This window comes from Salmo trutta, chromosome 27 (assembly GCF_901001165.1).
Source record: "Salmo trutta chromosome 27, fSalTru1.1, whole genome shotgun sequence".
Taxonomy (NCBI): domain Eukaryota; kingdom Metazoa; phylum Chordata; class Actinopteri; order Salmoniformes; family Salmonidae; genus Salmo; species Salmo trutta.
In genome coordinates this window covers 40443671-40459447 of record NC_042983.1, presented here as the reverse complement: position 1 = coordinate 40459447, position 15777 = coordinate 40443671, and the positions used below count along the sequence as shown (strand labels likewise).

The window sequence follows — 15777 nt, the reverse complement described above, 5'->3', positions numbered from 1 at the left end:
AGCATTTCGCTACACTCGCATTAACATCTGCATGTGTATGTGACCAATAAAATATAATTTGATTTGTCTGTGACATCATTTCCTGACATATTGTTTTACACTCTCTCTCGCTCCAGTTGTTCTCAGGAGACAGGTCAGTGTGTGTAGAGAGAACACATTTGACCAGGTGGAGTCAGGCTTCTACTTCATCGCCCTGGACCACTACACCAACGTGGAAGAGGACCTCAAGTTTGGACCAGTGAGTCACCAACCCATCTTATACCTAACACAACTCAGCACATAAAGTATGTATTGCTTCACCTTCCTCAATCTCCAGTGCCATACTTTTGTTAACCATTTTTTGACCAATGTCTATGGACTGTTCAAGGATTTTAAATTGGGACTTGGACTCGAAATCTTATTCCATCTCCTGTATTGTTCTGACCTCTCTATAGATGATGCTGATGACCCAGTGTAAAAACCTGGAGATGTTCACTGGTTCTGAGGGAGGTGACGTGGACACCAACAGTGTCTGGGATACCTTCCAGCGCTACCTCTGTCTGGACAACAGCCAGAGGGTGGTCAAGACATCTGCCGCATCTTTAGTGTGTCAGCTTTGCTGCACCTGGGAGCTAAAGGTTACAGCACCACACTCCCAACAGTATGCTGCACCTGGGAACTAAAGGTTACAGTACCACACTCCCAACAGTATGCTGCACCTGGGAACTAAAGGTTACAGCACCACACTCCCAACAGTATGCTGCACCTGGGAACTAAAGGTTACAGCACCACACTCCCAACAGTATGCTGCACCTGGGAACTAAAGGTTACAGCACCACACTCCCAAAGGTATGCTGCACCTGTTGAGACTCCCTATACTAAGGATCATCAACTAGATTGAACCTCGGGGCAGATCTTTTCTTGAGTGGATGGTCAGGGGGCCAGAACATAATTAAAAATAATTTGTAGACTGCAAATTGACCGCAAGAAGCCCAAAACGATATAATATTTGATTAAAACAATCACTTCAAACCTTGCTTACCTTTGTATACGATCACATACAGTGCCTTCGGAAAGTATTCAGACCCCTTGACTTTTTTCACATTTTGTTATGTTACAGCCTTATTCTAAAATGGATGAAATTGTTTTTTCCCCTCATCAATCTACACACAACAGTTTTTTAGAAATGTTAGCTAATTTATTTTAAAAAATATATAAAAAAATATCACATTTACATACATATTCAGACACTTTACTCAGTAAAGTGTTTGTTGAAGCACCTTTTGGCAGCGATTACAGCCTTGAGTCTTCTTGGGTATGACGCTACAAGCTTGGCACACCTGTATTTGGGGAGTTTCTCCCATTCATCTCTGCAGATCGTCTCAAGCTCTGTCAGGTTGGATGGGGAGCGTTGCTGCACAGCTATTTTCAGGTCTCTCCAGAGATGTTCGATCGGGTTCAAGTCCAGGCTCTGGCTGGGCCACTCAAGTACATTCAGAGACTTGTCCCGAAGCCACTCCTGCGTTGTCTTGGCTGTGTGCTTAGGGTCATTGCCCTGTTCGAAGGTGAACTTTCACCCCAGTCTGAGGTCCTGAGCACTCTGGAGCAGGTTTTCATCAAGAATCTCTGTACCTTGCTTGGTTCATCTTTCCCTCGATCCTGACTAGTCTTCCAGTCCCTGCCGCTGAAAAACATCCCCACAGCATGATGCTGCCACCACCATGCTTCACCGTAGGGATGGTGCCAGGTTTCCTCCAGACGTGACGCTTGGCATTCAGGCCAAAGAGTTCAATCTAGGTTTCTTCAGACCAAAGAATCTTGTTTAGGTGGCTTTTGGCAGCCAGCTCTATGTCACAGTATCCATCGTGGATTTGAAAGGAGGACCAAGGCGCAGCGGAAGTGTGGACACTCATGTTTCTTTAATTAACAAAACAAGTAAAGTATCCACTGGAAAAAACAATAAACAAAACAATGAACAGTACTCACGATACGACAGGGTAGCAGGCTAAACCAAAAAAAGCAGTGCTCACCACAATTTCCCACAACCCCCAGTGACAAACATACTCCCACATATATGACTCCCAATCAGGAACAACGATCCCCAGCTGTTTCTGATCAGGAGTCACAAGACACAGAGAACATTCAAACATACACACACAAGACTGCCACGTCCTGACCCCCAAACTACTACAACAGCTCCATCTGCTGGTCAGGACGTGACAGTACCCCCCCCCTCAAGGTGCAGACCCCGGAATGCACCTAACCACAAAACAAAACACCAACAAACAAAATCCCCAACAAAACCCATCAACACTAACCCTTAAACAATAAGGGAGGGAAGGGAGGGTGGCTGCCGTCACCGACGGCACTGTGCTACACCCTCCCTCCCCAACCCACCTATCCTGGAGGTGGCTCAGGTGCTGGCCGTTCCAGGCTGTCGGGGCGGTCTGGCCTCTCGGGACAGTCTGGGCAGTCTGGCAGCTCGGGACAGTCTGGGCAGTCTGGCAGCTCGGGACAGTCTGGGCAGTCTGGCAGCTCGGGACAGTCTGGGCAGTCTGGCAGCTCGGGACAGTCTGGGCAGTCTGGCAGCTCGGGACAGTCTGGGCAGTCTGGAAGCTCGGGACAGTCTGGGCAGTCTGGCAGCTCGGGACAGTCTGGGCAGTCCGGCAGCTCGGGACAGTCTGGGCAGTCCGGCAGCTCGGGACAGTCTGGGCAGTCCGGCAGCTCGGGACAGTCTGGCCACTCCGGCAGTTTGGGGCAGTCTGGCCACTCCGGCAGTTTGGGGCAGTCTGGCCACTCCGGCAGTTTGGGGCAGTCTGGCCACTCCGGCAGTTCGGGGCAGTCTGGCCACTCCGGCAGTTCGGGGCAGTCTGGCCACTCCGGCAGCTCAGGGCAGTCTGGCCACTCCGGCAGTTCAGGGCAGTCTGGCCACTCCGGCAGTTCAGGGCAGTCTGGCGGGCAGCTCTGACGACTGTTGACTGGCGGGCAGCTCTGACGACTGTTGACTGGCGGGCAGCTCTGACGACTGTTGACTGGCGGGCAGATCTGGTGATGACTGGCGGGCAGATCTGGTACTATAAAACAAATCTGTTTTGGTGGATGCATGGTGTTGTATTGTCCTCAGTCTTCCTTTGAATGCTGTGTGTACTGATTCAGTTTTAAACGACCTTCATCAAGTCCATCTCGACCTCTTCCATCACTGCAACGGATTGTACGGTCTGCTGAGAGGGTCATTGGCTGCCACCTGCCCTCCATCGAAGTCCTGCACGAATCCAGAGCAAGGAAGTGTAACAGGAAAGATAATCACCGACTCCTCCCCCCTCTTCCAAAGACCCTCCTCTGGCAAACGGTTCAGGTCAATCACGACCAAAACCCCCCAGCCTCCTGAACAGTTTCTTCCCCCTGCGCCGTGGCCCTCACCAACCGGCCCAAGATGATCCTCTCATCCATGGACTTTGTGCTATTCATCCACAGACTACGCACCCTGCACTATCATCACAGAACTGCACATTGCGCTTTACACTCTCTGCACATCTCTTTGTATGCATCATTTATAATGTAGCTTATTGTGTTCATACTGTATGTGGACCTTTTGAGAAATTCTAGATATTTTTTTGTATATTCTGTTTATCGTCTGTATATTCTATTTATTGTGGCAGCACTATTTCAGAGTCAAATTCCTGTACATTCAAATGAATGTGGTGAATAAAGCTGATTCTGACACATTAACCTTTAGCTGGTTTATTATATGTCAGTTTACATTCTATTATTTGGGACTGGTTTAGGGCGGCAGGTAGCCTAGTGGTTAGAGTGTTGGGCCAGTAATTGTAAAGGTTGACAGGTTGAATCCCCAAGCTGACAAGGTGAAAATCTGTCGTTCTGTCCCTGAACAAGGCAGAACGACTGTTCCAGACGGTCATTGTAAATAAAAATTTGTTCTTAACTGACTTGCCTAGTTAAATGAAGGTTAAAAAAATAAATGTACTGGGTGAACTGTAGCAAGTTCTCACCTTCATGTCTTCCTAAATATTGGCTCCCACCTGCAATTTTATGGTGTTTGTTAGAGCTGACTGTCTGCTATTCGTTTTACGGGGTGGGTGGGTTGGAAGGGGGGTAGAGCACCTCAAGTTTAAGACCATGCTTAGCCATTGTTCTCTCTCTTTACCGCTGGTCTTAACAAGAGATAGGTCAACGTTGAAACTGTTTTCTTTTGTTAATTTGGCGTGGGATACGGCCAAACAGTAGCCTGTGTTGAGTTTTGTTAATAAACCGGGAATTCGTAAACGCAATCCTCTGTCTGGACATTTGTTCATTTATGATCTAGCCAGGTCATTACAGTAATACGCTAGCTAACTTTAACTAGTAGAGTCCAGTCAACTCACGGTGTAGTATACTTATTATAATGTATTTTCCAATACATTTCGTAATTAAGCTGCTAGGCTTAATTGCCTAGCGAGCTAGACGGCTCTGCACAGTGAGTCGCAAAGCCAATCACAACCCTGGACTGGCCGATGGCAGTAATTTGTCAGTTCGTCCTTCACTCCAGTGAAGAGACCAATCTAAGGGTTCTAGACACGCACCCGCCTTTAAGCCCGCCCCCCCATCAACCAGATATCTAAACCCAAATATACCAAGACTTGAGAGAAAGCAATTTGACAAATTGAGAGCGAAAACTTGACAATAACAAGTGACTATTGCTGGTAGACAATTTAATACTTTTTTTATATATTTTTTTTATATGTTTGAATCAATTTTTTTATATTTTTTTTATACGTTTGAATCATGTTTTTTTTATTACAGTTCCTATATGTACTGTTTAAATAAAGGTTAAATAAAAAAATACAAAATGTACTGTTTAAGACATTTTTCTTTTTGATCTGTTACAACGATGTTCTGCTCGCTCAAAGTCACACTTGCAAGCGTTCAAGTCCAATTTGTGCCCTTGACTGGCCTGTGCACTTCGCGGGACCCAGCCTCTGCTCGCTCGACCCTTTTCTTCTTCTCTCAACTCAGCGTTTGCTCGAGCAATGACGTTTCATCTTTCTAGTGCTCGTTCGACTTTTGAATCAGATTTGACACCATTACTGATCCGGGCTGATCAATGTTAAGAGATTTACACTTGACAACAGTGCCCTCTGGTGCTTGATTAAAGCATTGCACAATACAGATTACCATTACCCGTGACAGCCAGCAAAGAGATCTTACATACCGCCACTAAATCAAACGTTATTTGTCACATGCGCCAAATACAACATGTGTAGGTAGACCTTGCAGTGAAATGCTTACGTACAAGCTATTTACTCAAATAAACTGAAGTAAAAAAATAAATACAAATACAATAAAAAAAATACAAAAAATGGATGTAAGAACTATGCTGAACTGCAATATAAAAGTGTTTGTCCCATGTTTCATGAGCTGAAATAAAAGATCCCAGAAATGTTTCATACACACAAATAGCTTATTTCTCTCAAATGTTGTGCACTAATGTGTTCACATCCTTGTTAGTAAGCATTTCTCCTCATACAGAATAATAGACCTGTCAAAATTACGGAGGGAGGGAGATGGAGGCAGGGAGGGAGACGGAGGCAGGGAGGGAGACGGAGGCCGGTAGGGAGGGAGGGAGATGGAGGCAGGCGGGGAGGGAGGCAGGGAGGCATGGAGACGGAGGCCGGGAGGGAGACGGAGGCAGGTAGGGAGGGAGGGAGGGAGATGGAGGCAGGCAGGGAGGGAGGGAGGGAGGGAGATGGAGGCAGGCAGGGAGGGAGGCAGGGAGGAATGGAGACGGAGGCAGGTAGGGAGGGAGGGAGACGGAGGCAGGCGGGGAGGGAGGCAGGGAGGAATGGAGACGGAGGCAGGTAGGGAGGGAGGGAGACGGAGGCAGGGAGGGACACGGAGGCAGGTAGGGAGGGAGGGAGGGAGAGGGAAATTAGAAAGTACCTGTCAAACCATGTAGTCATGACCAGATACCTTGCCTTCAGATCATTAAAGCTCATAAGGACTTATTGTGGATATGATGTTGAGATACCAGTGTTTTCTACAATTGTCCCCTGGTCCAAGACCAGATCTAGGGTCAACGGTTTTACATATGATAACGTTCTTCCATTATGCTACACATGGAAAACAAGCCAACAAGAAATACATTTATGTACAATTCAACAACCAACAAATCTTGTGAATAACAGTTTAATTATACCTTTAATTTACTTAGTCTAAACTAATAACAGATCCCAAAAGCTAACCTATGACCTTTAAGGCAAGGCTGCTGCAAACAAATCCAGTTTTATATTGTTTGTCTGCCTTTTATATTCAGTTTGTTCCACATCAGAGCATCTGAATCAGAGATCCATTCCTTTGTTGAAACCTGTACAGGGTGGAAGTCTTATAGTATCTGTTGAAAGATATTAATTTATCAGGTCTTACCAGAGATGTTTGTTGTGGAAATTCTTACACAGGGACACTCAAAGTCAATCTTAATATTAATCATTGTTTATTGTCAGCGATCTGGAGACGTTCCAACCAAATCAATGCACATGTCAATCAGGAGCTCTCCTGAGGCAGTCCCAGCAGTTGTCTTATATACAGCTATACACAGACACATTATATGTGCATGATTTAGCATAATTAATGAATCATTACCGTTTTGTTTCATTCATGTGAATGACAAATACTGGTTCTTAACATGTGACAGACCAATACCTCACGAGGCTTCTTCTCTCTAAGCTGAGACCTTGAAACTGAGATATCTTTCGTTCTCAAAACAAGGTCTGGGCGTACTGCCAAATTGCAGATACTGATAGTGAGGATTGGTTCAGTCAGTCACTTGCATGAACACAGAAATGAGTTAGAAGAAAAGCACAAGCATTACAATTCCCATTACATGTTCTAGAATGATGTTACAGGCTTGTCATAGCAGGGATGTTCTAGAATGTTGTTACAGGCTTGTCATAGCAGAGATGTTCTAGAATGTTGTTACACGCTTGTCATAGCAGAGATGTTCTAGAAAGTTGTTACAGGCTTGTCATAGCAGGGATGTTCTAGAATGTTGTTACAGGCTTGTCATAGCAGAGATGTTCTAGAATGTTGTTACAGGCTTGTCATAGCAGAGATGTTCTAGAATGTTGTTACAGGCTTGTCATAGCAGAGATGTTCTAGAATGTTGTTACAGGCTTGTCATAGCAGAGATGCTCTAGAATGCTGTTACAGGCTTGTCATAGCAGAGATGTTCTAGAATGTTGTTACAGGCTTGTCATAGCAGAGATGTTCTAGAATGTTGTTACAGGCTTGTCATAGCAGAGATGTTCTAGAATGTTGTTACAGGCTTGTCATAGCAGAGATGCTCTAGAATGCTGTTACAGGCTTGTCATAGCAGAGATGTTCTAGAATGTTGTTACAGGCTTGTCATAGCAGAGATGTTCTAGAATGTTGTTACACGCTTGTCATAGCAGAGATGTTCTAGAATGTTGTTACACGCTTGTCATAGCAGAGATGTTCTAGAATGTTGTTACACGCTTGTCATAGCAGAGATGTTCTAGAATGTTGTTACACGCTTGTCATAGCAGAGATGTTCTAGAATGTTGTTACACGCTTGTCATAGCAGAGATGTTCTAGAATGTTGTTACACGCTTGTCATAGCAGAGATGTTCTAGAATGTTGTTACAGGCTTGTCATAGCAGAGATGTTCTAGAATGCTGTTACAGGCTAGTCATTTTTTTATTTAAATTTTTTTTTAATTATTTTTTTCCTTTTTTTTTTGTTATTTTTTATTTTTTTTTACATCATTTAGCAGACGCTCTTATCCAGAGCGACTTACAGTAGTGAATGCATACATTTCATTTCATACAATTTTTTTTTTTTTTTTTGATTTTTTTCCTGTGCTGAGATGTTCTAGAATGTTGTTACAGGCTTGTCATAGCAGAGATGTTCTAGAATGTTGTTACAGGCTTGTCATAGGCTTGTCATAGCAGAGATGTTCTAGAATGCTGTTACAGGCTTGTCATAGCAGAGATGTTCTAGAATGTTGTTACACGCTTTGGGCATTACCCTGTAGCTCTGAAATACACTTTCTAATTGCATTGTCAGTAGAAGAAGTAAAGTTACCTGAAACTGCAGAGAAAGACAACATAGTTACATGTACTTTTTGGTCAGTACAGTCAGTTATATCATCATGACATAGTTTGTGTTATCATGATTGGCTCAGTTCTTCAGGTTCCACTTAGTCTGTATTCTCCTGCCCATTTTAGAGTCTGGATTCAGGCAGATATGTTTTGATGGTATTTTCAACTTCACCCTGTTAAGGAAAAGTGGAAGCACTACTTTAATGACAGAAATGGCCAGGTGTTTACTTAGGCCTACATCATGGTAAAAATGGTACTTACACAATAATAACATATGAACTATTCAAAAGTAATACATCATAAGTTAATATGGCAATGAAATCTAGAAACAATGTACTTAGTGTAGTGGCATATGCTGTATGTTGTATAATTACATAATTACATATATTGGCATACATATTATAATGTCATATCACAGGCAACTTAAGTGGGATGTACACTACCGTTCAAAAGTTTGGGGTCACTTAGAAATGTCCTTGTCTTTGAAATAAAAGCTAATTATTGTCCATTAAAATAACATAACATTTATCAGAAATACAGTGTAGACATTGTTAATGTTGTAAATGACTATTGTAGCTGGAAACGGCAGATTTTGTATGGAAAATCTACATAGGCGTACAGAGACCCATTATCAGCAACCATCACTCCTGTGTTCCAATGGCACGTTGTGTTAGAAAGGACATTTCTAAGTGACCACAAACTTTTGAAGGGTAGTGTATGTGCATAAGATATGTAGAGTGTAAATGAAAACACTCACACTATCTCCACGTGGTCACACATTGCACTCCTCTGATGAACGGTGGATTGGACTATGTTACTGGAATTCACACGGTCCCGTGTTTTCAGACAGAGGCAACGTTGTCTTCTGTGCATCAGGAACGCTGTGAGGAACAGGAGACAAAACGAATAGCACTTTATGACACATTTCATAAACAGTACTTTAGCATTTTGTGAATGTTATTGTTGCAAACAGAAAACAGAAACACTGAAAATGGTCACTATTCACATCAAGGAAGCTAAAAGTATGTATGTTTCATTTATTTTATGAATACATACTGTATACAACTGCTATATTGTGTTATTAAAACAATTACATTATGATGTGAAATATTGTCGGCTATTAAAACACATCACAACATATTATAACAGCACTTCATATTAAACCATATAACATACCGCACTGGTCTTACCATCAGTTGAAATCATCAGTGTGACCAAAACCACGACTAAAATCAATCCTTTCATTTTGACAAGCTGAAAAATAGAATCCTGAGGTCTGGACTACTACTGGTCACTGGAGCGCTGCTTTCTTACCAAGGACAAATGAATGCACACAGTGTGTGTAGGCATTTTATAGCAGCTAGGAAAGGAAACCCCCCACCACTGGGGAACCCTGGGTAACCCTCATCATTACAGTACATTGTTATGTTGTATCTGGGCATAGAGAGAGTGATGAGATAATGTAAGTAGAACAAACCCTTTCATGATTATCAAATATCAAATAGTGGGTGTTTATATGTTTCCTGTTTCGTACATGTAAAAGTATGTGGCATGCGTGAATTTCCCAACATCCCCTGAGACAGCCTCGGAGAGTGGGGTCACGACCAGCGTCAGCCATTATCCACGTATCTATTGGCCTTGAGCAATTTATTTAATTTTGAAATGTGTTGTTGGGAATGGGATATACTTTTGGGGTCCCACTTGAAACTAATCACAACTTTTTAAGGCTTAACGAAGCCTTCATAAACCATTTATAAGGCCTACATAGATGCTTCAGAAATCATTCATAACCAAATAGCATGCATGGAGGTAAAAGGATTATCCCTTGTGGCAAAGCACCATATGTAAGGACCTTATATCCTCCAGAGACCCAGCAATTCGTTGTTAGTCCGTATCTCTAAGGCCATACATCCCACTGTGTTAGAATACATCCCACTGTGCTAGAATACATCCCACTGTGCTAGAATACATCCCACTGTGTTAGAATACATCCCACTGTGCTAGAATACATCCCACTGTGCTAGTATACATCCCACTGTGCTAGGATACATCCCACTGTGCTAGTATACATCCCACTGTGCTAGTATACATCCCACTGTGCTAGGATACATCCCACTGTGCTAGAATACATCCCACTGTGCTAGTATACATCCCACTGTGCTAGTATACATCCCACTGTGCTAGTATACATCCCACTGTGCTAGAATACATCCCACTGTGCTAGTATACATCCCACTGTGCTAGTATACATCCCACTGTGCTAGTATACATCCCACTGTGCTAGAATACATCCCACTGTGCTAGTATACATCCCACTGTGCTAGTATACATCCCACTGTGCTAGGATACATCCCACTGTGCTAGTATACATCCCACTGTGCTAGAATACATCCCACTGTGCTAGTATACATCCCACTGTGCTAGTATACATCCCACTGTGCTAGGATACATCCCACTGTGCTAGGATACATCCCACTGTGCTAGGATACATCCCACTGTGCTAGGTCCTGTTGTACCTTTGAGAGGACATTCTAAACTGTTTAATGATATAACATGTGTGGGGCTGTCACCATGATCCCTTTTCTCTTTCTGGTTCTTCCATCGTAATTACCATCACAATTACATTTTATCTAACACAACCTTTATTAAATTAACTGAGGATTTATAAAAATCTTTACAAAACTCTTAATTTTCTTTCTCTTCAGGGTTTATGTCACATAACAAAGGGTGTGTAATTGTGTAATTATAATTTTGTGAGTGTGATATTCAAATTGTTTCTAATAGGTAAATATTCCGAATGATCCATTGAAATTATTATAAGCGTAGTGTACAGTGCCTTCAGAAAGTATTCAGACCCCTTGACTTTTCCACATTTTGTTAGGTTACAGCCTTATTCTAAAATTAATTAATTCGTTTTTTTCCCTCATCAATCTACACACAATACCCCAACTAAACAAAAACAGTTTTTTTTTACCGGAAATATCACATTTACATTAGTATTCAGACCCTTTACTCATACATTACATTTTACATTTTAGCAGACGCTCTTATCCAGAGCAACTTACAGTAGTGAATGCATACATTTCATACTTTTATTTTTCTTTCCGTACTGGTCCCACGTGGGAATCGAACCCACAACCCTGGCGTTGCATACACCATGCTCTACCAACTGAGCCACACACAAAGTACTCAGTACTTTGTTGAATCACCTTTGGCATCGATTACAGCCTTTAGTCTTCTTGGGTATGACGCTACAAGCTTGGCACGCCAGCATTTGGGGAGTTTCTCCCATTCTTCTCTGCTGATCCTCTCAAGCTCTGTCAGGTTGGATGAGGAGAGCCGCTGCACAGCTATTTTCAGGTTTCTCCAGAGATATTCGATTGTGTTCAAGTCCGGGCTCTTGCTGGGCCACTAAAGGACATTCAGATACTTGTCCCGAAGCCACTCCTGTGTTGTCTTGGCTGTGTGCTTAGTGTCGTTTTCCTGTTGCAAGGTGAACCTTCGCCCCCAGTCTGAGGTCCGGAGCACTCTGGAGCAGGTTTTCATCAAGGATCTCTCTGTACTTCACTCCGTTCATCTTTGCCTCGATCCTGACAAGTCTCCCAGTCCCTGCCGCTGAAAAAGATCCACACAGCATGATGCTGCCACAACCATGCTTCACCGTAGGGATGGTGCCAGGTTTCCTCCAGACGTGACACTTGGCATTCAGGCCAAAGAGCTCAATCTTGGTTTTATCAGACCAGAGAATCTTATTTCTTATTGTCTGAGAGTCTTTAGGTGCTGTTTGGAAAACTCCAATCAGGCTGTCATGTGCCTTTTACTGAGAAGTGGCTTCCGTCTGGCAACTCTATCATAATGACCTGATTGGTAGAATGCTGCAGAGATGGTTGTCCTTCTGGAATATTCTCCCATCTCCACAGAGGAACTCTGCAGCTCAGTCAGAGTGACCATCAGTTTCTTGGTCACCTCCCTGACCAAGTACCTTCTCCCTCGATTACTCAGTTTGGCCGGGCGGCCAGCTCTAGGAAGAGTCTTGGTGGTTCCAAACTTTTTCAATTTAAGAATGATGAAGGCCACTGTGTTCTTCAATGCTGCAGACATTTTTTGTACCCTTCCCCAGATCTGTGCCTCGACACAATCCTGTCTTGGAGCTCTACGGACAATTCCTTCACCCTCATGGCTTGGTTTTTGCTCTGACGTGCACTGTCATCTGTGGGACCTTATATACAGTTGAAGTCGGAAGTTTACATACACCTTAGCCAAATACATTTCAACTCAGTTTTTCACAATTCCTGACATTTAATCCTAGTAAAAATTCCCTGTGTAAGGTCAGTTAGGATCACTACTTTATTTTAAGAATGTGAAATGTCAGAATAATAGTTGAGAATGATTTATTTCAGCTTTTATTTATTTCATCACATTCCCAGTGGGTCAGAAGTTTACATACACTCAATTAGTATTTGGTAGCATTGCCATCAAATTGTTTAACTTGGGTCAAACGTTTCGGGTAGCCTTCCACAAGCTTCCCACAATAAGTTGGGTGAATTTTGGCCCATTCCTCCTGACAGAGCAGGTGTAACTGAGTTAGGTTTGTAGCCTATCAGAAGCTTCTAAAGCCAAGACATTATTTTCTGGAATTTTCCAAGCTGTTTAAAGGCACATTCAACTTAGTGTATGTAAACTTCTGACCCACTGGAATTGTGATACAGTTAATTATAAGTGAAATAATCTGTCTGTAAACAATTGTTGGACAATTTACTTGTGTCATGCTCAAAGTATATGTCCTACCTGACTTGCCAAAACTATAGTTTGTTAACAAGAAATTTGTGGAGTGGTTGAAAAACGAGTTTTAATGACTCCAACATAAGTGTATGTAAACTTCCGACTTCAACTGTAGATAGGTGTGAGCCTTTCCAAATCATGTCTAATCAATTGAATTTACCACAGGTGGACACGAATCAAGTTATAGAAACATCTCAAGGATGATCAATGGAAACAGGATGCACCTGAGCTGAATTTCAAGTCTAATAGCAAAGGGTCTGAATACTTCTGTAAATAAGGTATTTCACTTTTTTATGTTTTTATAAATATGCAAACATATCTAAAAACCTGTTTTTTCGCTTTGTCATTATGTGGTATTGTGATGTCATTATGGGGTATTGTGATGTCATTATGTGGTATTGTGTGTGTAGATTTTTTAAGTAATACATTTTAGAATAAGGCTGTAACGTAACAAAATATGCAAAAAGTCAAGGGGTCTGAATACTTTCCAAAGGCACTGTAATTTATTCCCATGAATAGGAAACACCAGGATGAATTTCTTGGCACAGCGGAGTTCATCGGATGAGTCAGTTCCCCTGGAATGTTTAGAACAATAATTTCCCCCATCAGTGTAGGTCATATTGTACAATAGGCCTACAGTGTGCGTCTTCCATTTCCAAATGTAATAATGAAATGGTTGTATTCAAGACAAAGTCATTTCTTTTGATCTCAGTTTCTCAGTGTCAGCAGTGTAGGCGTCCCTGTTTGTAGTAGGCTATTAAAGATTCTGATCATGTACATGTAATATGTCGAATAGTTGCATGAAAAGTGTTTATAAAAAATTCCGTATCCTCCTAAAGACTGTTCCTCTGGGACTGAGTTTCCCAAACATGAACCTCATGCGCTGCCTATAATGTATTTCATTCTGTTGGTTTAGACTCAGTCAGCCTGTTTTTCTGAGTGTTATAAATTGTTGTAACTTGTGTAGTTGCGTTACTTACTTGACAATAGGCCACTAACGGTTCAGAGGAAATGTGTGGTTATTCTTGGTCACATTTATGTTGTGTGTTAAAATTTTCACTGAATTATGTCGGGATATTTTTTGTTGGAAAATGTTGGCCCAGTCACTTTTACACGGGCCCAGCAATACGGCAATTTCTGCATATGTCACTGATGGACATCAGAATGCGATATGTTTTTACCTACTGTCCCCATCTACTGCTATGTTACATGTTTCATATTTATTATTTATTATCAACCGAGTCCTAACGGACATTGCACAAACAATACAAAGAAAATGCACATATTTCGTTAAATATATACAGTACCAGTCAAAAGTTTGGACACACATACTCATTCAAGGGTTTTTCTTTATTTTTACTACTTTCTACATAGTAGAATAATAGTGAAGACATCAGAACTATGAAATAACACATATGGTATCATGTGGTAAGCAAAAAAGTGTTCAACAAATCAAAATATATTTTATATTTGAGATTCTTTAAAGTAGCCACCCTTTGCACACTCTTGGCATTCTCTCAACCAGCTTCACCTGGAATACTTTTCCAACAGTCTCAAAGGAGTTCCCACATATGCTGAGCACTTGTTGGCTGCTTTTCCTCCACTCTGCGGTCCAACTCATCCCAAACCATCTAAATTGGGTTGAGGTCAGGTGATTGTGGAGGACAGGTCATCTGATCTGGGTCTTCCTTTCCTGTGGCGGTCCTCATGAGAGCCAGTTTCATCATAGCGCTTGATGGTTTTTGTGACTGCACTTGAAGAAACTTTAAAAGTTCTTGAAATTTTCTGGATTGACTGACCTTCATGTCTTAAAGTAATAATGGACTGTCATTTCTCTTTGCTTATTTGAGCTGTTCTTGCCATAATATGGACTTGGTCTTTTACCAAACAGGCCTATCTTCTGTATACCACCTCTACCTTGTCACAACACAACTGATTGGCTCAAATGCATTAAGAAGTTAATAAATTCCATAAATTAACTTTTAACAAAGCACACATGTTAATTGAAATGCATTCCAGGTGACTACCTCATGAAGCTGGTTGAGAGAATGTCAGGAGTTTGGAAAGCTGTCATCAAGGCAAAGGGTGGCTACTTTGAAGAATCTAGAAAATAGTCAAATGTAGAAAATAATACAAATAAAGAAAAACCCTTGAATGAGTAGATGTGTCCAAACTTTTGAATGGTAATGTATATTTGTAGTATGTTTTTTTTCACCCCAAACACATGTGGTGTAAAAAAAAAAAAAGAAGAATTATAAACAATTAAAAAATGCTGGATCTCAGGTGGCTGTCATGCTTTATGTAATATGATATTGTTGTAATTTTTTGTGAATCATCTGTTTATAAAGATTTGATGCATGTTACATAAAGTTATATTTGCTACTAAGACTGATCATGATTTCCAAATGTGTTTAATGTATTCCTCCTATTCTCAAGAAGACATCCCACTCTACATTTTGCATCAATATTGACTCATTATACTGTGGTGACATTTGGTTGCTAGTTGAACAGAGGAAAAATAGAACACATTCACAGTTTATAACACAATTTCTTTATTAATTTGATAGAAAACGTAAACAATACAGAAAAAACCCCCAGTATTTACACAAATGTCCGTTTCCATTTCCCATGGCCAATTCTGACAACCAAAAGAATATATGTCAAAATGAGAAGTGTCGAAAGCGTTCAACAGGGATGCTGGCCTATGTTGACTCCAATGCTTCCCACAGTTGTGTCGAGTGGGCTGAATGTCCTTTGGGTGATGGACCATACTTGATACGGGAAACTGTTGAGCGTGAAAAAGACAGCATCATTGCAGTTCTTGACACAAACCGGTGCGCCTGGCACCTACTACCATACCCCATTCAAAGGCCCTTAAATCTTTTGTCTTTTCATTCACCCT

The 15777-nt window shown here is 41.8% G+C and overlaps 1 protein-coding gene across 1 annotated transcript; it reads right to left on the bottom strand.

Moving 5' to 3' along the window:
* Positions 1–7821: 7821 nt before the first annotated feature.
* Positions 7822–9441, bottom strand: LOC115165145 (C-X-C motif chemokine 11). The gene is made up of 3 exons (XM_029718191.1): positions 9284–9441; positions 8851–8974; positions 7822–8266 (listed from the first exon to the last, which is right to left on the bottom strand). The coding sequence occupies exons 1-3, from the start codon at positions 9336–9338 to the stop codon at positions 8173–8175; spliced, it is 273 nt and encodes a 90-aa protein (XP_029574051.1). The 5' UTR covers positions 9339–9441; the 3' UTR covers positions 7822–8172.
* Between the last annotated feature and the right edge of the window lie 6336 nt (positions 9442–15777).